This window comes from Oncorhynchus mykiss, chromosome 18 (genome assembly GCF_057628025.1).
Source record: "Oncorhynchus mykiss isolate SJ-2025 chromosome 18, ASM5762802v1, whole genome shotgun sequence".
Classification (NCBI taxonomy): Eukaryota; Metazoa; Chordata; class Actinopteri; order Salmoniformes; family Salmonidae; genus Oncorhynchus; species Oncorhynchus mykiss.
In genome coordinates this window covers 16,198,146-16,219,674 of record NC_143039.1, presented here as the reverse complement: position 1 = coordinate 16,219,674, position 21,529 = coordinate 16,198,146, and the positions used below count along the sequence as shown (strand labels likewise).

General features: G+C 45.5%; 1 protein-coding gene across 1 annotated transcript; it reads right to left on the bottom strand.

Annotated features, from left to right (window-relative positions):
- Nucleotides 1-567: 567 nt before the first annotated feature.
- LOC110495398 (rho-related GTP-binding protein RhoE) lies at nucleotides 568-18,726 on the bottom strand. The gene is made up of 5 exons (XM_090206740.1): nucleotides 18,326-18,726; nucleotides 18,109-18,196; nucleotides 4,211-4,320; nucleotides 2,591-2,725; nucleotides 568-2,478 (listed from the first exon to the last, which is right to left on the bottom strand). The coding sequence occupies exons 1-5, from the start codon at nucleotides 18,473-18,475 to the stop codon at nucleotides 2,230-2,232; spliced, it is 732 nt and encodes a 243-aa protein (XP_090062866.1). The 5' UTR covers nucleotides 18,476-18,726; the 3' UTR covers nucleotides 568-2,229.
- Between the last annotated feature and the right edge of the window lie 2,803 nt (nucleotides 18,727-21,529).

Below are 21,529 nucleotides of genomic sequence, written 5' to 3'. Positions count from 1 at the left end.
CAGTTTGTCTGGGTTGTATATTGAAGGGGAACAGTTGGTCTGGGTTGTATATTGAAGGGGAACAGTTTGTCTGGGTTGTATATTGAAAGGAAACAGTTTGTCTGGGTTGTATATTGAAAGGAAACAGTTTGTCTGGGTTGTATATTGAAGGGGAACAGTTTGTCTGGGTTGTATATTGAAGGGGAACAGTTGGTCTGGGTTGTATATTGAAGGGGAACAGTTTGTCTGGGTTGTATATTGAAAGGAAACAGTTTTTCTGGGTTGTATATTGAAAGGAAACTGTTTGTTGTGTTCGAGGCTGACAGCCCCGCGGATATTTGATTTGAGCTCATCTGTGTGACATTGGGTTTAATTCAAGTCATGACACTCACTCCATCTCCTGAAGCAAGCCTATATATTTCTACCAGAAGTTTGTTTTGCGACATCAATTAAATGTATGTGTAACATGCCTACAGGGGCAAAGTCAAGAACAGCCAACGAGACACAGTTCTTTGTCTGTGGAACTGAATGACATTTTATTTTAAACATGTCATGCATGCAATGTGATGAAAAATAATAAAAATTCTGTTTGTTTTTTTTCATAATTTTGCTTTTATTTGAAAGGGAAAATATATAATTCAATAAATATTGTAGCAACAACAATGGGACACAGACATAACAGTTACATTAAAAAAAGGGGGAGGATGACCTAATGACAAAACACTTTACACAACAAACAACCGTTTATTTATTTTCATTCATTTCTGAAACAGATAGCATTAGCAGGCTAGCTGATGATACTGCTCTAGGAGAAGCTGTTCTGAAACAGATAGCATTAGCAGGCTAGCTGATGATACTGCTCTAGGAGAAGCTGTTCTGAAACAGATAGCATTAGCAGGCTAGCTGATGATACTGCTCTAGGAGAAGCTGTTCTGAAACAGATAGCATTAGCAGGCTAGCTGATGATACTGCTCTAGGAGAAGCTGTTCTGAAACAGATAGCATTAGCAGGCTAGCTGATGATACTGCTCTAGGAGAAGCTGTTCTGAAACAGATAGCATTAGCAGGCTAGCTGATGATACTGCTCTAGGAGAAGCTGTTCTGAAACAAATAGCATTAGCAGGCTAGCTGATGACACTGCTCTAGGAGAAGCTGTTCTGAAAACATTTGAAAAGCATCGCGAGTTTAATAAAGGCATTGGAATATACCAGAATTCATGGCGCTTTTTAGCGAAGCCTTGATCTTTAAAAAGTGCATTTATACTTTAGACATATCCAGTGAACAACGTCCTTCAACCAAAGTCATTGCTTCATTTGTTTATTTCATTCCCCTCCCTTGCTGAGAGCAGAAGGTGTTGCATAGCTGAAAGGACATGTCCATAAACTGTTCAGCATCATACCCTGTCTATCATTACGCCAAACAGATCAGTCCTAGGATGTCAACAGTCATTGGTTTAAATGATATGGGCTTACAGTAAATTCTACAAAATACAGGAAAGACATGACTGGAACAACGGGACTATTAGGTCAGGAAACACTTGACTTGCAACCACAAGAAGGGGGAAGAAAAACAAACAAGCTGATGGGAAACCACAGTGATGTGCTGCGTGCGCAGTGTCATGTCACTTCCAGGTCTTTGATCCAGTGCAAGATGGCCGCTCGTCTTCAGCGTTCCAGAGTGCACCGCTGCAGTCTCTCATGGTGATGGAGTCAGCTGTATTAGACGGGGGTGAGCCAATCATCATGTACAGCGTGGACATCCTTTCTGAAGTCCTTAGAAAAACGTCCGGGACTCGTTCAACTTTTCCTACGTGACACCACTTCCTGTGGAAATGGTAATTTCCTGTGAAAGGCCATGACCACTTCCTCGTCCAGCTCTAAGAGGAAACAGTGTTACTACCTCCCGGGAAGCCGCCGGAAGGAAGGCAGCTAATTGGCCCAAAGCAGAGATAGCTTCCTCTTCTGGTAAAAGATATGTAAGGGAGATGGATGGTAGATAGACAGGCTACACTGAAAGACTATTGTGTTGTCATTGATACGGTGGATTTCATCTACATTTACATTGTATGATGCATATTCAAAACTCCACCCAGGGACAGCAGGCCAAGGGCTTTAAAGTGCAGGAAGGGAAGGGCCTCACCCTCTAATGTTCCAAAATGCACTATGCTCTGACCTTTAACCCCTGTCCTCACTGCATGCTTCAATCCCAGCCTGCAAACCCACTCCCGAGGGTCGTGACCCTGCCCACCAGGTCACATGACACAGCAACTCTTTGCTTTGTCCTTCCGCAGGTCTGACGCTACCGCCGCGAGGTCGGGCCTAGTGGGCATGTGCGAGATCCTTTTGTTGCCTCTGGTAGATTTGTTGCGTTTGACGTTCTTGTTGTTCTTGTTGACGCAGGCCAAGGTGGCCACGTGGAAAATGTCCCTGACGCTATTCTCTGACTGCTGGGCTGAGCACTCGATGTAGGGGGCTGAGATCTGTTTGGCCATGTTGGAACCCTGTAGAAAGAAAACACATTGGAATTGGAATTTCAGTTTACTTCCTGAATTGACTGAATTGAAATGGAATTGACCCAAAATCTGAAGAAAATGCACTCTACAACCACCGTACCTGATCATATGACACAGGCATCTGTCTGTGATTGGACAGCTCCACCAGCGTGGAGAGGTCGGTGCGCAGGTCCGATTTGCAGCCCACCAGGAGCATCTTGGTGTTGGGACAGAACTCCTGGATCTCCCCTTTCCACTGTGGAGGACAGAGAAAGTCATTGAGACTGGGAGGACAGGACCAGACAGAATGGGAGCTAGTCCAGACTAGCCATCAAATACTTGCCTCCTCCCGTACTTGATTCCTCTCCTCCCTCTCAAAGCTCATTGGAGGAGGAGGTACAAGAGGATTGACCTTGGAGCCTCTCCTCCAATGGATTTTGAGAGAGAGTAATTGAGGAATCAAGGACTGGAGGTATCAAGTAGTTGACAGCTTGTACACTTTTTTCAGACAGAACCTGAGCCCTCTCCTTCTGAAGGACAAAGCCACTTCCTGTTTCCAGTCCCCATGCCGCATCACACGGCGTTGAACCCAGGAAGGAATGCAGTATCGGAGGCTTTAAGGCCAGAGATAATCCTTCACGTTTCCTCTCAAACACAATAAACACTCTGGGATCAATGGCCTTTAATCAGTGGATATAATCTGCTACTAATGCAGTCTGGAGAACAAGGAGTGTTTGGCTGACTGGCTGGCTGGCTGGCTGGCTGACTGGCTGGCTGGCTGGCTGACTGGCTGGCTGGCTGGCTGGCTGGCTGGCTGACTGGCTGGCTGGCTGGCTGGCTGGCTGACTGGCTGGCTGGCTGGCTGGCTGGCTGGCTGGCTGGCTGGCTGGCTGGCTGGCTGGCTGACTGACTGACTGACTGGCTGGCTAACTGGCTGGCTGGCTGGCTGGCTGGCTGGCTGGCTGACTGGCTGGCTGGCTGACTGACTGGCTGGCTGGCTAGCTGGCTGGCTGGCTGGCTGGCTGGCTGACTGGCTGGCTGACTGGCTGGCTGGCTGGCTGGCTGGCTGGCTGGCTGGCTGGCTGGCTGGCTGACTGGCTGGACATTGAGGGATCATGTTCAGTGTTGTACAGACAGGTGATTGTTTGAACTGGCCAAGAGGAAGGAAGGAACTCTGTTTTGGAACGGAACCTTCTCATGTTTTTTTTTTCTATAGCAGAGTCACATCACAGGACACTAAAAGCACTCCCTTCCTTTCCCTGCCCTCCTCTCACCCTAACGCCCCCTAACCCATTACGACCTCTGTCTGTACCTCAACTCTCTAGATGTTTAAGTGGGCTAAGTGGAAAAAAACAGGAAATTACTGGGAAAAACTGGAAATTACTGGGAAAAACTGGAAATTACTGAGAAAACGTTCTGGGGGAGGTCAAGTGAAAAGGATATTAAAATGAATTCATTGAATGAAAACTGGACATGTAGTTTCTTTCAAGTGAGGTAAAAGAAAAACACATGAAGGTCCATTTTCTAAAGGCTGTAGAGGTTGACTAATGGTAGCTACACACAAGTGGAGGACGGACCATAATAATGGCTGGAACTGAGCCAGTAGAATGGAATCAACACCTGGAAACCATGGAAACCATGTGTTTGATGTATTTGATACCATTCCACCCATTCCACTCCAACCATTATCACGAGCCTTTCCTCCCCAATTAAGGTGCCAGCAGCCTCCTGTGGTACACACCTTCTTTATTACGCTGTCGAGTGTGTCAGGACGGCTGACGTCAAAACAGATAAGGACAGCGTCTGAGTCTGGGTAGGAGAGAGGCCTCACGTTGTCGTAGTATGGAGACCCTGAAACAACAGAACAAAGCACAGGTCAGCACACGGACAACTACAACTCACACAATACACAGAGAACTACAACTCACACAATACACAGAGAACTACAACTCACACAATACACTGAGAACTACAACCCACACAATACACACGGACAACTACAACTCACACAATACACAGGGAACTACAACTCACACAATACACAGAGAACTGCAACTCACACAATACACATAGAACTACAACTCACACAATACACATAGAACTACAACTCACACAATACACATAGAACTACAACTCACACAATACACATAGAACTACAACTCACACAATACACAGAGAACTACAACTCACACAATACACAGAGAACTACAACTCACACAATACACATAGAACTACAACTCACACAATACACATAGAACTACAACTCACACAATACACAGAGAACTGCAACTCACACAATACACAGAGAACTACAACTCACACAATACACAGAGAACTACAACTCACACAATACACATAGAACTACAACTCACACAATACACAGAGAACTACAACTCACACAATACACATAGAACTACAACTCACACAATACACAGAGAACTACAACTCACACAATACACAGAGAACTACAACTCACACAATACACAGAGAACTACAACTCACACAATACACAGAGAACTACAACCCACACAATACACATATAACTACAACTCACACAATACACAGAAATCTACAACTCAAACAATACACAGAAAACTACATCTCACACAATACACAGAGAACTAACACTCCAGCTGTGGATGTAAGAGATTGAGACAGAGTGAAAAAACACACATGGATACATTGAGCATCCTATGGGCCAACCAAACCTGTCCAAACCAGATATTGACAGATTTTGCCTCAAAGTCACACAGGAAATCCAATAGTGATAGAGATGAAGATGTTTTGGTGATGAGAGACCATTTCTCAACAGCGAAGGACACAGTCATTAGCATCAAGATAATGCACACTGGAAGAACATCAACAGAAGGGGTGCAAACGTTATGCTGACTGCAGCAATACGTTGTGTTTGAGTTTGAGGACGAGGTTACTTCTCTCTCTCTCTCTCTCTCGAGACAGACCAGAGTTCCAGAGAAAACAGGAACCTAGAAAACCATGCCAACCCCTTAAACTGAGACCATGTGTAGGAAAACGCCTCTCTCTTTCACTCTCTCCATCCCAACCTCCCTTCATCCCTCCCTCCTCCCCTATCTCTGTAACAGCTTAGTGGTGAGGGGTTTAGGCTTACATCAAGGTGAGCGACCGGGGCACGTGAGCAGCTGTGGAAACTAAAGGGCTACCCACAAGCCCCGCTGCCAAAGAATCCGGGGAATGTAGTTTTCATGTCTAAAGTGGCTGGGACTCTTGGGAGGTCTTTTCCACATGCCCAGAGGAAGCCACCACACACACCCACCCGCACACAGGAAGGAATGCAGTATCTGGAAGAAGCTGGATCAACATCCATTCATCGTCCTCCTGCCCTGCCACACACCCTATTCCCTATATCGTGCACTACTTTTGACCAGAGTGCTCTATGTAAGTGCACGATATAGGGAATAGTCTGTCATTTCAGACCCACCCAGGCCAGGGTTTCTCTCTATAGCTACTGCAAAGCTGGCAGTAAGAGGGCTGATCATGAAAACACTGTGTTTGGTTGGATGTTGGGGATGGGGGTAAGGATCAGTTAGAGGATGTTGAGGATGGGGGTAAGGATCAGTTAGAGGATGTTGAGAATGGGGGTAAGGATCAGTTAGAGGATGTTGAGGATGGGGTAAGGATCAGTTAGAGGATGGGGGTAAGGATCAGTTAGAGGATGTTGAGGATGGGGGTAAGGATCAGTTAGAGGATGTTGAGGATGGGGTAAGGATCAGTTAGAGGATGTTGAGGATGGGGTAAGGATCAGTTAGAGGATGTTGAGGATTGGGGTAAGGATCAGTTAGAGGATGTTGAGGATGGGGGTAAGGATCAGTTAGAGGATGTTGAGGATGGGGGTAAGGATCAGTTAGAGGATGTTGAGGATGGGGGTAAGGATCAGTTAGAGGATGTTGAGGATGGGGTAAGGATCAGTTAGAGGATGTTGAGGATGGGGGTAAGGATCAGTTAGAGGATGTTGAGGATGGGGGTAAGGATCAGTTAGAGGATGTTGAGGATGGGGGTAAGGATCAGTTAGAGGATGTTGAGGATGGGGGTAAGGATCAGTTAGAGGATGTTGAGGATGGGGGTAAGGATCAGTTAGAGGATGTTGAGGATGGGGGTAAGGATCAGTTAGAGGATGTTGAGTATGGAGGTAAGGATCAGTTAGAGGATGTTGAGGATGGGGTAAGGATCAGTTAGAGGATGTTGAGGATTGGGGTAAGGATCAGTTAGAGGATGTTGAGGATGGGGGTAAGGATCAGTTAGAGGATGTTGAGGATGGGGGTAAGGTTCAGTTAGAGGATGTTGAGGATGGGGGTAAGGATCAGTTAGAGGATGTTGAGGATGGGGGTAAGGATCAGTTAGAGGATGTTGAGGATGGGGGTAAGGATCAGTTAGAGGATGTTGAGGATGGGGGTAAGGATCAGTTAGAGGATGTTGAGGATGGGGGTAAGGATCAATTAGAGGATGTTGAGGATGGGGTAAGGATCAATTAGAGGATGTTGAGGATGGGGTAAGGATCAGTTAGAGGATGTTGAGGATGGGGGTAAGGATCAGTTAGAGGATGTTGAGGATGGGGGTAAGGATCAGTTAGAGGATGTTGAGGATGGGGGTAAGGATCAGTTAGAGGATGTTGAGGATGGGGGTAAGGATCAGTTAGAGGATGTTGAGGATGGGGTAAGGATCAGTTAGAGGATGTTGAGGATGGGGTAAGGATCAGTTAGAGGATGTTGAGTATGGGGTAAGGATCAGTTAGAGGATGTTGAGGATGGGGGTAAGGATCAGTTAGAGGATGTTGAGGATGGGGGTAAGGATCAGTTAGAGGATGTTGAGGATGGGGATAAGGATCAGTTAGAGGATGTTGAGGATGGGGGTAAGGATCAGTTAGAGGATGTTGAGGATGGGGTAAGGATCAGTTAGAGGATGTTGAGGATGGGGGTAAGGATCAGTTAGAGGATGTTGAGGATGGGGGTAAGGATCAGTTAGAGGATGTTGAGGATGGGGGTAAGGATCAGTTAGAGGATGTTGAGGATGGGGTAAGGATCAGTTAGAGGATGTTGAGGATGGGGGTAAGGATCAGTTAGAGGATGTTGAGGATGGGGGTAAGGATCAGTTAGAGGATGTTGAGGATGGGGGTAAGGATCAGTTAGAGGATGTTGAGGATGGGGGTAAGGATCAGTTAGAGGATGTGGAGGATGGGGGTAAGGATCAGTTAGAGGATGTGGAGGATGGGGTAAGGATCAGTTAGAGGATGTTGAGGATGGGGTAAGGATCAGTTAGAGGATGTTGAGGATGGGGGTAAGGATCAGTTAGAGGATGTTGAGGATGGGGGTAAGGATCAGTTAGAGGATGTGGAGGATGGGGGTAAGGATCAGTTAGAGGATGTGGAGGATGGGGTAAGGATCAGTTAGAGGATGTTGAGGATGGGGGTAAGGATCAGTTAGAGGATGTTGAGGATGGGGGTAAGGATCAGTTAGAGGATGTTGAGGATGGGGGTAAGGATCAGTTAGAGGATGTTGAGGATGGGGGTAAGGATCAGTTAGAGGATGTTGAGGATGGGGGTAAGGATCAGTTAGAGGATGTGGAGGATGGGGGTAAGGATCAGTTAGAGGATGTGGAGGATGGGGTAAGGATCAGTTAGAGGATGTTGAGGATGGGGTAGCTTGCTGAGCTTGCTGCTCAGTCCTCAACGGAGAGGAACGCAGAAGGATATGTTTCACATATTTAGTGTCCTATAAGTCCACATCCAGACATTCAGAATGCTGACAAACCCTCCCTCCACAGGATATCTGGGGGCAACATTCAGAATACTGACAAACCCTCCCTCCACAGGAAATCTGGGGGCAACATTCAGAATAGTGACAAACCCTCCCTCCACAGGAAATCTGGGGGCAACATTCAGAATGCTGACAAACCCTCCCTCCACAGGAAATCTGGAGGCAACATTCAGAATACTGACAAACCCTCCCTCCACAGGAAATCTGGGGGCAACATTCAGAATGCTGACAAACCCTCCCTCCACAGGAAATCTGGGGGCAACATTCAGAATACTGACAAACCCTCCCTCCACATGAAATCTGGGGGCAACATTCAGAATGCTGACAAACCCTCCCTCCACAGGAAATCTGGGGGCAACATTCAGAATGCTGACAAACCCTCCCTCCACATGAAATCTGGGGGCAACATTCAGAATAGTGACAAACCCTCCCTCCACAGGAAATCTGGGGGCAACATTCAGAATAGTGACAAACCCTCCCTCCACATGAAATCTGGGGGCAACATTCAGAATAGTGACAAACCCTCCCTCCACAGGAAATCTGGGGGCAACATTCAGAATAGTGACAAACCCTCCCTCCACATGAAATCTGGGGGCAACATTCAGAATAGTGACAAACCCTCCCTCCACATGAAATCTGGGGGCGATTTTCAATGTTATTTTATAGAGGATGGGGTTGCTGCTAAGGGTCATGTAGTTCTATAGAAGACAGATTCAAAACCTCACAATAAGTTTGTGGCTATCCCAGGACAATCAGTGGAGTGTATTTGGGTGTTTTCCTCAGCCATAAATAGCTCTCTTATGGAAGTGTTATAGGAGGATGCTGCTATGTGTCTGTTTCATCCCAGCTGGATCTGAACCTCTGTGAGGACATCTCCTGGTGCCCAGCTGATAGAACGCAGCACGCACACACACGCACGCACGCACGCACACACACACACACACACACAAACACACACACACACACACAAACACACACAGAGAGAGGAAGTTCCACAGTGGACAAAGTCCTGTTGACTATCACCTCATTAGTTTCTGCTCCGTCCTTGTTCCCCTCAGGACATTTTAATCTGAGAGGAAGGAAGACACCCACCCACTGTTCTGCCTCTTTTGTTCTCTTCTCTCTCTCCTTCTCTGTCTCTCTCCTTTTCTCTTGCTCCCTTAATCTCTATTTTTCAATATCTCTCACAGACAGACAGACAGACAGACAGACAGACAGACAGACAGACAGACAGACAGACAGACAGACAGACATTGGGGGAGTAGGCAGCTGCTGACACATGCTCCCTGTCTCTCTCTTCAGCCCTCAGAGTGACAGATGAGGCAGAGAGAGAGAGGCCTGACCACAGAGCTCTAAGTCTTAGTGTGCGTCCCAAATGGCACCCCATTTGCTGAGTGCACTTCATAGGGAATAGGGTGCCAGCTGAGCTGACAGCTGAGTGGAGCCCTGTGTGTACCACAACAGTTCAGCTCCATCTGAACCATTCATTCCACAGTTAGTCCTGCTGCCAGACCTCTGAATCCCATCAACCTCAAGTCCTGCTGCCAGACCTGTGAATCCCATCAACCTCAAGCATGCCACTTAAGAAAAAGGCCCTAATGCAAGGAGTGTGTGTCAATGTGAGAGGTGAAGAACAACAGAGAGAGAGAGAGAGAGAGAGAGAGAGAGAGAGAGAGAGAGAGAGAGAGAGAGCGAGAGAGAGAGCGAGAGGGAGCGAGAGAGAGGGAGAGAGAGAGACAAAGAGAGAGGGAGAGAGAGAGACAAAGAGAGTTTAAGACAATCTGAGTTCTGAATGATACACAGTACCTTGTATGTGAGTTACCCCAGGTCACACAGTCTATATGATTCAGTTACCCAGGTCACACAGTCTATATGATTCAGTTACCCAGGTCACACAATTTATATGATTCAGTTACCCAGGTAACACAGTCTATATGATTCAGTTACCCAGGTCACACAGTCTATATGATTCAGTTACCCAGGTAACACACAGTCTATATGATTCAGTAACCCAGATCACACTGTCTATATGATTCAGTTACCCAGGTAACACAGTCTATATGATTCAGTTACCCAGGTCACACAGTCTATATGATTCAGTTACCCAGGTAACACACAGTCTATATGATTCAGTTACCCAGGTCACACAGTCTATATGATTCAGTTACCCAGGTAACACAGTCTATATGATTCAGTTACCCAGATCACACTGTCTATATGATTCAGTTACCCAGATCACACAGTCTATATGATTCAGTTACCCAGATCACACAGTCTATATGATTCAGTTACCCAGATCACACAGTCTATATGATTCAGTTACCCAGATCACACAGTCTATATGAGTCAGTTACCCAGGTCACACAGTCTATAGGATTCAGTTTCCCCAGGTCACACAGTGTAAATGAGTCAGTTACCCAGGTCACACAGTCTATAGGATTCAGTTTCCCCAGGTCACACAGTGTAAATGAGTCAGTTACCCAGGTCACACAGTCTATAGGATTCAGTTTCCCCAGGTCACACAGTGTAAATGAGTCAGTTACCCAGGTCACACAGTCTATATGATTCAGTTACCCAGATCACACAGTGTAAATGAGTATACAGTACAGCTGATCTAAGGCATGCAGACATGCAAAAACTCATTTGATTGAGTTTTCTTTCAGGCTAACAACGTTAACAACGTTAACAACGGAAATATGCACCGCTCCTCTTAAGTTTGCAGAAAGATCTCAACGTTTACAAAAGGGCTCTTTGTTCAGTAGCAAGTAGCAACCTTTTGTCCCCGGAATGTGAAACATGCGGCTCCAATTCGCCGAGCTCCAGAAATTGATCCGATGCAACAAAGGCTGGCTGCTGACCGTGGTCTGTAGAAGGGAAGGCCTGGGAGCTTGCTAAAGCAGAGCCCATCTCAGCTGTCTGGAAGCCAGAGTGGACAGGCAGCAGTCTGTGAACAACTGACGGCAGAAACACACAGGATCCAGGTTGGGATTCAGTATTGATGCTTTGCATTCAAGTTAGTGGAGGAATGTCAATGGTGCCTGTGTAACGTCTGAAAGGTCAATCACCCTGACGGTTGTCTCTCTGAGTGTCACTGGCCTCTTTGTGTCGAGTTGAACCAGCTGCTGTCTCCCTCCTATAGGCTGGCTCAAAGCGTTCAGCGTGCACGGAGCACGGCCCGGCCTACAACAGTGTCAACAAACGCGATAGTAGTCAATCCATCATTCTGTCTCAGCCGCTGAATCACACAGCAGTCATGCGGGAGGCGTGTGTGGAGGCAGGGAGAGAGGGAGGAGACAGGACGGCAACCAGCTGGCGCTGAGGTTCTTTGCTTGCCCTTCATTTCTAAATAGTCTCCCACTGTATTCGTTTAGAAAATGAATAGGTAATATTGTTGAAATAAGTCACATCTGAATCGATGCCTCAGGTACAAAGCAACAAACACCTTGAGGACCACTTCCTCCAAACCTCTCAGATGGGTCAATAGACCAATGGGGGAGAATGAGGGACGGATTTACGAACAGGCACGTCCCCCTACCCCCAACGCTGGAGGTCGGGGCCCCTCAAAAACATATGAACATGACAGAAGTCATGGCAAAATGTGTAGAATTGCAGGAAATTCACTTGAAAACTGCAACATTTTCTCTTAGCCTCATGATAAAACTGCAACATTTTCTCTTAGCCTCATGATAAAACTGCAACATTTCCTCTTAGCCTCATGATAAAACTGCAACATTTTCTCTTAGCCTCATGATAAAACTGCAACATTTTCTCTTAGCCTCATGATAAAACTGCAACATTTTCTCTTAGCCTCATGATAAAACTGCAACATTTTTTCTTAGCCTCATGATAAAACTGCTACATTTTCTCTTAGCCTCATGATAAAACTGCAACATTTTCTCTTAGCCTCATGATAAAACTGCAACATTTCCTCTTAGCCTCATGATAAAACTGCTACATTTTCTCTTAGCCTCATGATAAAACTGCAACATTTTCTCTTAGCCTCATGATAAAACTGCTACATTTTCTCTTAGCCTCATGATAAAACTGCAACATTTTCTCTTAGCCTCATGATAAAACTGCAACATTTCCTCTTAGCCTCATGATAAAACTGCAACATTTTCTCTTAGCCTCATGATAAAACTGCAACATTTTCTCTTAGCCTCATGATAAAACTGCAACATTTCCTCTTAGCCTCATGATAAAACTGCAACATTTCCTCTTAGCCTAATGATAAAACTGCAACATTTTCTCTCTGTCCCATGGCAAAATGTTTTCAATCGCAGGAAAGGCCCCCTGGAGGTAGGTGCTCCCAAATCCGGCCCTGGGGAGAATGGCTCCTGCAGATAAGCCCAGCTCAGCTCTAGCTTTATCCCCGGTATCTAGCACCCCTCCTCCTCATCCCCCGTCCTCCCTCTTCTTCTCAGCATGTGATTGATATGGAGGAGCCTGCAGGTTAGCAGCTGTGGGATTCACTCCCCCCTTTGAAATCTCCCTAACTAACTCAGCAGCCCCAGGACTAATCAATAGGTTTCCCTCTGCCGCTTGTCTTGCCAGGGAGCAGTAGGGGGGCAGGAACTCAGGCATCTGTGGAACTGGAGCCCCCACTAACCCTTACAAACTGAAACGCACAATCCTTTGACCCTCCCAGGAAGGAACCCACATCCCCCTGACCACTGACCCTCCCAGACTGAAATGCACAACCCCCTGCCCCTCCCAGGAAGGAACCCACATCCCCCTGCCCCTCCCAGGAAGGAACCCACATCCCCCTGCCCCTCCAAGGAAGGAACCCACATCCCCCTGACCCTCCCAGGAAGGAACCCACATCACCCTGCCCCTTCCAGGAAGTAACCCACATCCCCCTGACCCCTGACCCTCCCAGACTGAAACGCACAACCCCCTGCCCCTCCGAGGAAGGAACCCACATCCCCCTGCCCCTCCCAGGAAGGAACTCACATCACCCTAACTCTCCCAGGAAGGAACCCACATCCCCCTGACCCTCCAAGGAAGGAACCCACATCCCCCTGACCCTCCCAGGAAGGAACCCACATCACCCTGCCCCTTCCAGGAAGGAACCCACATCCCCCTGACCCCTGCCCCTCCCAGGAAGGAACCCACATCCCCCTGACCCTCCCAGGACTCCCTACAGTACGAAGTGGTGGTGGACTGACCCTGGCGCATTTGTTCTCTGTTTATCTGTGATGCAGTTAATGAACCACAGACAGTCAGTCAGGGGGTAACAGTAAAATGGAGGTCGTTAAGGTAATGTCCTGGGAAGTTATGAACTCCCATTTGTCCTCTGTGTGCTCCTTCACCTTCAGGGTTAAAGGTTAGAGGCCTGTCGGCTGGGCTACGGGGTGTTGAAATGTTTCTTTGTAACGTTCCTGTCATTGCGTCTCTCCTTGGATGTTGAAAGTGGAGGTGTGTGCCTAAGGCAGTTTGCTAAGGTGATTGGCTGTCTGCCTGCACCCTTTATTTAAGAGTTAGGACAGTGAGTTGATATGGGTTCAATAGCTTTATGTCAGTGGTATTTCAACTTTTTTCCGCAGGGACCCCATTTTTTTCGCCATCATTTCTGGGGAACCCCTTTCCCCCCCACCACATATCTAATGACAAAACTTTAAAGCCTGTCCATTTTCTAGGAGGGCAGCAGGTAGCCTAGCGGTTAAAGCTTTGGGACAGTAACCAAAATGTTGCTTGTGTAAAAATGTGCCGTTCTGCCCTTGAGCAAGGCAGTAAAATCATTTGTACTTCAAATTTTTTTTAAATCATTTTATTTGTCGACCCAACTGCAATTCCCCCACTAGGGGTCATGAACCTGACTTTGAATACCACTGCTTTATATCCATATGTGAGTGGAAGGCCTGTTACTGGGTTGTGTTCTATATTATACTATACTGTATTACTGGGTTGTGTTCTATACTATACTATACTGTATTACTGGGCTGTGTTCTATACTATACTGTATTATTGGGTTGTGTTCTATACTATACTGTATTACTGGGTTGTGTTCTATACTATACTGTATTACTGGGTTGTGTTATATACTATACAGTATTAATGGGTTGTGTTCTATACTATACTGTATTACTGGGTTGTGTTATATACTATACAGTATTAATGGGTTGTGTTCTATACTATACTGTATTACTGGGTTGTGTTCTATACTATATTCCTGGGTTGTGTTCTATACTATACTGTATTACTGGGTTGTGTTCTATACTATACTGTATTACTGGGTTGTGTTCTATACTATACTGTATTAATGGATTGTGTTCTATACTATACTGTATTACTGGGTTGTGTTCTATACTATACTGTATTACTGGGTTGTGTTCTATATTATACTATGCTGTATTACTGGGTTGTGTTCTATAATATACTGTATTACTGGGTTGTGTTCTATACTATACTGTATTAATGGATTGTGTTATATACTATACTGTATTACTGGGTTGTGTTCTATACTATACTGCATTAATGGGTTGTGTTCTATACTATACTGTATTACTGGGTTGTGTTCTATACTATACTGTATTACTGGGTTGTGTTCTATACTATACTGTATTACTGGGTTGTGTTCTATACTATACTGTATTACTGGGTTGTGTTCTATACTATACTGTATTACTGGGTTGTGTTATATACTATACTGTATTACTGGGTTGTGTTATATACTATACTGTATTACTGGGTTGTGTTCTATACTATACTGTATTACTGGGTTGTGTTATATACTATACAGTATTAATGGGTTGTGTTCTATACTATACTGTATTACTGGGTTGTGTTATATACTATACAGTATTAATGGGTTGTGTTCTATACTATACTGTATTACTGGGTTGTGTTCTATACTATACTGTATTAATGGGTTGTGTTCTATACTATACTGTATTACTGGGTTGTGTTCTATACTATACTGTATTACTGGGTTGTGTTCTATACTATACTGTATTACTGGGTTGTGTTCTATACTATACTGTATTACTGGGTTGTGTTCTATACTATACTATACTGTATTACTGGGCTGTGTTCTATACTATACTGTATTATTGGGTTGTGTTCTATACTATATTGTATTACTGGGTTGTGTTCTATACTATACTGTATTAATGGGTTGTGTTCTATACTATACTGTATTACTGGGTTGTGTTCTATTCTATACTGTATTACTGGGCTGTGTTCTATACTATACTGTATTACTGGGTTGTGTTCTATACTATACTGTATATCCAGTAGCTTACTTTTTCGTTTTTACTGTGAGAATTTGTGTTAGTCTGCTGCACCTCCACTCCTGTTTGGCTATGCTCCTTCCCTTCCTCTATTCCTGCTTGAAAACAAAGCGGACAGGGAGGCAGAGCCCATCAATGTGCAGCTCAGTCCTGGTAATGAGCAGAGCTCAGGTGTCTCTACCTTGTTAAAGCCTGGATAGAGGCATGGGATAAGCCAGTCGCTCAGAGGCCCTACTGAATAAAAGAGGGGTTCCCATTAGGGGATACATAGGCTCTGCAGTACGCACACACAACACACCACACATACACACACAACACAACACACCACACACACACACACACACCAGTTCTGTGTTTGCCCACTGAAGCTGAGCCAATCACAGAGTCGTGCCTAGGAAAGGCTCAGGAGACCTACTGAAGAAATCAGCAGAAAGACAGACAGACAGACAGACAGTCCCTCTACACTACAGACAGACAGTCCCTCCACACTACAGACAGACAGTCCCTCCACACTACAGAGACACTCCCTCTACACTACAGACAGACACTCCCTCTACACTACAGACAGACAGTCCCTCTACACTACAGACAGACACTCCCTCTACACTACACTACAGACAGACAGTCCCTCCACACTACAGAGACACTCCCTCCACACTACAGACAGACAGTCCCTCTACACTACAGACAGACAGTCCCTCTACATTACAGACAGACACTCCCTCTACACTACACTATAGACAGACAGTCCCTCCACACTACAGAGACACTCCCTCTACACTACAGACAGACAGTCCCTCTATACTACAGACAGACAGTCCCTCTATACTACAGACAGACACTCCCTCTACACTACACTATAGACAGACAGTCCCTCTACACTACATTACAGACAGACTGTCCCACTACAGCCAAACAGGCAGACAGACAGTCCCTCTACAGCCAACCAGACAGACAAACAGACCCACTCGGCAACAGAGCCCCAGCTTGAACTACCACCTCCAGGGCTGGGGATCCGGCTGGAGGAGAGTGGGTCTACGGAAAGGAGAGGGCTGGGGATCCGGCTGGGGGAGAGTGGGGCTACGGAAAGGAGAGGGCTGCGGATTGGGCTGGGGGAGAGTGGGTCTACGGAAGGGAGAGGGCTGGGGATCCGGCTGGGGGAGAGTGGGGCTACGGAAAGGAGAGGGCTGGGGATCCGGCTGGGGGAGAGTGGGGCTACGGAAAGGAGAGGGCTGGGGATCCGGCTGGGGGAGAGTGGGGCTACGGAAAGGAGAGGGCTGGGGATCCGGCTGGGGGAGAGTGGGGCTACGGAAGGGAGAGGGCTGCGGATCCGGCTGGAGGAGAGTGGGGCTACGGAAAGGAGAGGGCTGGGGATCCGGCTGGGGGAGAGTGGGGCTACGGAAGGGAGAGGGCTGCGGATCCGGCTGGAGGAGAGTGGGGCTACGGAAGGGAGAGGGCTGGGGATCCGGCTGGAGGAGAGTGGGTCTACGGAAGGGAGAGGGCTGCGGATCCGGCTGGAGGAGAGTGGGGCTACGGAAAGGAGAGGGCTGGGGATTGGGCTGGGGGAGAGTGGGGCTACGGAAGGGAGAGGGCTGGGGATCCGGCTGGAGGAGAGTGGGGCTACAACACATAATTACTTCCAGACTTCCAGCATGGATGGAGATCCCATGAGGTTAACTCCTCAACACTAGAAACCAGTATACTGGAAGAGGCCAGTATAAGACTAATAAACTGCACCAGGTACAGAAATAGCAGTTTGTCTGGAGGGAGGACAGTCTTCTCACTGTTACTGATTGGCTGCATGGTGTCTTTGTTGAGGGGGAGGGCTGAAGAAGCATGGTAGAACATTTGGTCAGTGGTGTCTGTCTGAATGGTTCAACCAGCTGGTCCATCCCTACAATTCCACAGTAGCATCATGACTTCTTCTAAGCATGTAACAAACCAGAACTTGATAATAAATAATAGATCATTTAGTTTCATTAAAAATGAAATATTCATCACTGTTAACAGATGTATTCCTCCATGACAGCATGCTGCACACACACTGTGAGACCAACAGGTCCTGACATGCCTGGCAGCTGCATTTCTAATGGACAGCAACTGTGATCAATGGGCATCATGGAAGCCAAAGGCAAACAATGCATAAAGCATTTATCCTGCATCTACCCAGGTTATATACATTTACCCAGGTTATATACAGGTTATATACATCTACCCAGGTTATATACATCTACCCAGGTTATATACATCTACCCAGGTTATATACATTTACCCAGGTTATATACATTTACCCAGGTTATATACATCTACCCAGGTTATATACATTTACCCAGGTTATATACATCTACCCAGGTTATATACATTTACCCAGGTTATATACATTTACCCAGGTTATATACATTTACCCAGGTTATATACATTTACCCAGGTTATATGCATTTACCCAGGTTATATATATTTACCCAGGTTATATACATTTACCCAGGTTATATACATTTACCCAGGTTATAGACATTTACCCAGGTTATATACATCTAAACTAAATATTATAATAGGGGAGACTGGGTCATAGAGTTATGGCAACATAGATAGATTAAAGAAATTAAATGGATCATTACCTGACGTGTCCCATAGGCTGAGCTCTATTCTTTTCGTGTCTATTTCAAAACTGGCCGTGTAATTCTCGAACACTGTGGGCATGTAACTCTAAAGAAAAAAGATACAATCATAGATCATTATAGACAAGTAATAACAAATATTATTATTATTAGTAGTAGTAGTTATAACAAACTTTTGTTACATTTAGCTATCAAGCAGACAATTCTTTGAACTCACCTCTGGGAAGATATCCTTTGCAAAAACGTGTAGTAGAGCAGTCTTCCCACATTGACTGTCCCCGACCACAACTATTTTACACTTCACAATCTGACTAGGATCCATCCCGGACTGAACAGATACTTTCTGACTAGATATTCTCTCCTTCATTGATGTCAGTTGACGGACAGTTCGCTATAGAGAGCTCCACGTTGTTTGAAGAGAGCACACACATGAATAACAGAAAACAGCAGATACTCGGAGCGTAATAAATCCGTTTCTCCTCTCTGATGTCTGCGTCCTTTGTCAGTACTGTGTCTGGTGTCGACTACAACGCGAACGAGACTTTTTGACGGTATTTATACCGAGACCATATGAGCCAGTGGAGTTGTCCCTCCCCTCTCTCTCCACGTGCTGAAAGTGTTGCAGGGCTATGTGGGGACCTGGGTGGTCGGGAGAGTGGTGATCGTATGCTCAGTGTGTGATGGCGCCCTCCGTAGGACTCCCTACAAACAGCTCAGATCATGATGGACTCCTTTATTAAAATATTTATCATCTCACCGTGTCATTTTAAATGACTTGTGTTCAGAGAGAGAGGGAACGAGAGAGACTCGGTGAGTATAGCCTTGCTATTGAGAAATGCCGCTGTGCACACTGCCCACAAAATGAGGTGGAAACTGAGCTGCAATTCCTAACCTCCTGCCCAATGTATGACCATATTAGAGACACATATTTCCATCAGATTACACAGACTCACAAAGAATTTGAAAACAAATTGGGTGAAATTCCACAGTGTGCCATCACAGGAGCAAGATGTGTGACCTGTTGCCACAAGAAAAGGGCAACCAGTGAAGAACAAACACCGTTGTAAATACAACTCATATTTACGTTGATTTATTTCCCCTTGTGTACTTGAACTATTTGCACATAATATGACATTTGAAATGTGTTTATTCCCCGCACCCTGATGACGTAGATATTGATTAAGGCACCTCTGATTCAGAGGGGTTGGGTTCAATGCGGAAGACACATTTCAGTTGAAGACATTCAGTTGCAGCTGACTAGGTCTCTCCTTTCACTTATTATTCTGGACATTTTGTGAGTGTTAATGTTTACTGTAAATTTTTTGTTTATTTATTTTATAATTGTTTTTATTTCAACCTTTATTTCACTAGGCAAGTCAGTTAAGAACAAATTATTATTTACAATGACGACCTACCCCGGCCAAACCCTAACCCCGACGTCGCTGGGCCAATTGTGCACCGCCCTATGGGACTCCCAATCACGGCTGGTTGTGATACAGCCTGTAATCGAACTAGGGTCTATAGTGACGCCTCTAGCACTGAGATGCATTGTCTTAGACCGCTGAACTAGGGTCTATAGTGACGCCTCTAGCACTGAGATGCAGTGTCTTAGACCTCTGAACTAGGGTCTATAGTGACGCCTCTAGCACCGAGATGCAGTGTCTTAGACCTCAGGAGCAGACCAGATGCTATTTCATTTTTGTTTAGTATTTATTTCACTTGCTTTGACAATGTAAACATATGTTTCCCACACCAATAAAACCCTTTGAATTGAATTGAATTGAAATTGAGAGAAAGAGAGAGAGAGAGAGAGAGAGAGAGAGAGAGAGAGACAGAGAGACAGAGAGACAGAGAGCGAGGCACACACAGAGAGAGAGAGAGAGAGGGAGAGAGAGAGAGAGAGAGAGAGAGAGAGAGCGAGAGAGAGAGAAAGAGAGAGACAGAGACAGAGAAAGAGAGAGACAGGTCCAGTTCCCAGCCAGGTGTATTACAGCATATTTTAACCTACTAACTGTATCCTACTAACTGTAGTCTACTAACTGTATCCTACTAACTGTATCCTACTAACTGTATCCTACTAACTGTATCCTACTAACTGTATCCTACGAACTGTATCCTACTAACTGTAACCTACTAACTGTATCCTACTAACTGTAACCTACTAACTGTATCCTACTAACTGTAACCTACTAACTGTATCCTACTAACTGTATCCTACTAACTGTATCCTACTAACTGTATCCTACTAACTGTAACCTACTAACTGTATCCTACTAACTGTATCCTACTAACTGTAACCTACTAACTGTATCCTACCAACTGTAACCTACTAACTGTATCCTACTAACTGTATCCTACTAACTGTAGCCTACTAACTGTATCCTACTAACTGTATCCTACTAACTGTATCCTACTAACTGTAGTCTACTAACTGTATCCTACTAACTGTAGTCTACTAACTGTATCCTACTAACTGTAACCTACTAACTGTATCCTACTAACTGTAACCTACTAACTGTATCCTACTAACTGTAGCCTACTAACAAATGTGTCTTTTACAATGACGGCCTACCGGGGAACAGTGGGTTAACTGCCTTGTTCAGGGGCAGAACGACAGATTTTTACCTTGGCAGCTCAGGGATTCGATCCAGCAACCTTTCAGTTACTGGCACAACGCTCCAACCACTAGGCTACCTGCTCCAACCACTAGGCTACCTGCTCTAACCACTAGGCTACCTGCTCCAACCACTAGGCTACCTGCTCTAACCACTAGGCTACCTGCTCTAACCACTAGGCTACCTGCTCTAACCACTAGGCTACCTGCTCTAACCACTAGGCTACCTGCTCTAACCACTAGACTACCTGCTCTAACCACTAGGTTAGAAAACCCTCTTCCTAAATGTCTTTCTGGGAGACCATTTCTGACAGATAAAACCCTCTTCCTAAATGTCTTTCTGGGAGACCATTTCTGACAGAAAACCCTCTTCCTAAATGTCTTTCTGGGAGACCATTTCTGACAGATAAAACCCTCTTCCTAAATGTCTTTCTGGGAGACCATTTCTGACAGAAAACCCTCTTCCTAAATGTCTTTCTGGGAGACCATTTCTGACAGAAAACCCTCTTCCTAAATGTCTTTCTGGGAGACCATTTCTGACAGATAAAACCCTCTTCCTAAATGTCTTTCTGGGAGACCATTTCTGACAGATAAAACCCTCTTCCTAAATGTCTTTCTGGGAGACCATTTCTGACAGATAAAACCCTCTTCCTAAATGTCTTTCTGGGAGACCATTTCTGACATAAATGTATTCCCATTTGATTTATAATATTACATGTTTAATACACTAATAATGGTTTATATTCTGCATTATGAAATGGTGAATCTACCACAATGCAACATTAGTAACCCTCTCTATGCTCTCTA

What these genes read in the sequence shown, in the direction of transcription:
- LOC110495398 (XM_090206740.1), bottom strand. Translation starts at nt 18,475, where the DNA reads ATGAAGGAGAGAATATCTAGTCAGAAAGTATCTGTTCAGTCCGGGATG. An exon ending in CAGCCTATGGGACACGTCAG is followed by an intron (nt 4,321 to 18,108) that starts GTAATGATCCAT and finishes CTGTTGTTTCAG; the next exon opens with GGTCTCCATACTACGACAAC. An exon ending in TCGACAGCGTAATAAAGAAG is followed by an intron (nt 2,726 to 4,210) that starts GTGTGTACCACA and finishes TGTCCTCCACAG; the next exon opens with TGGAAAGGGGAGATCCAGGA.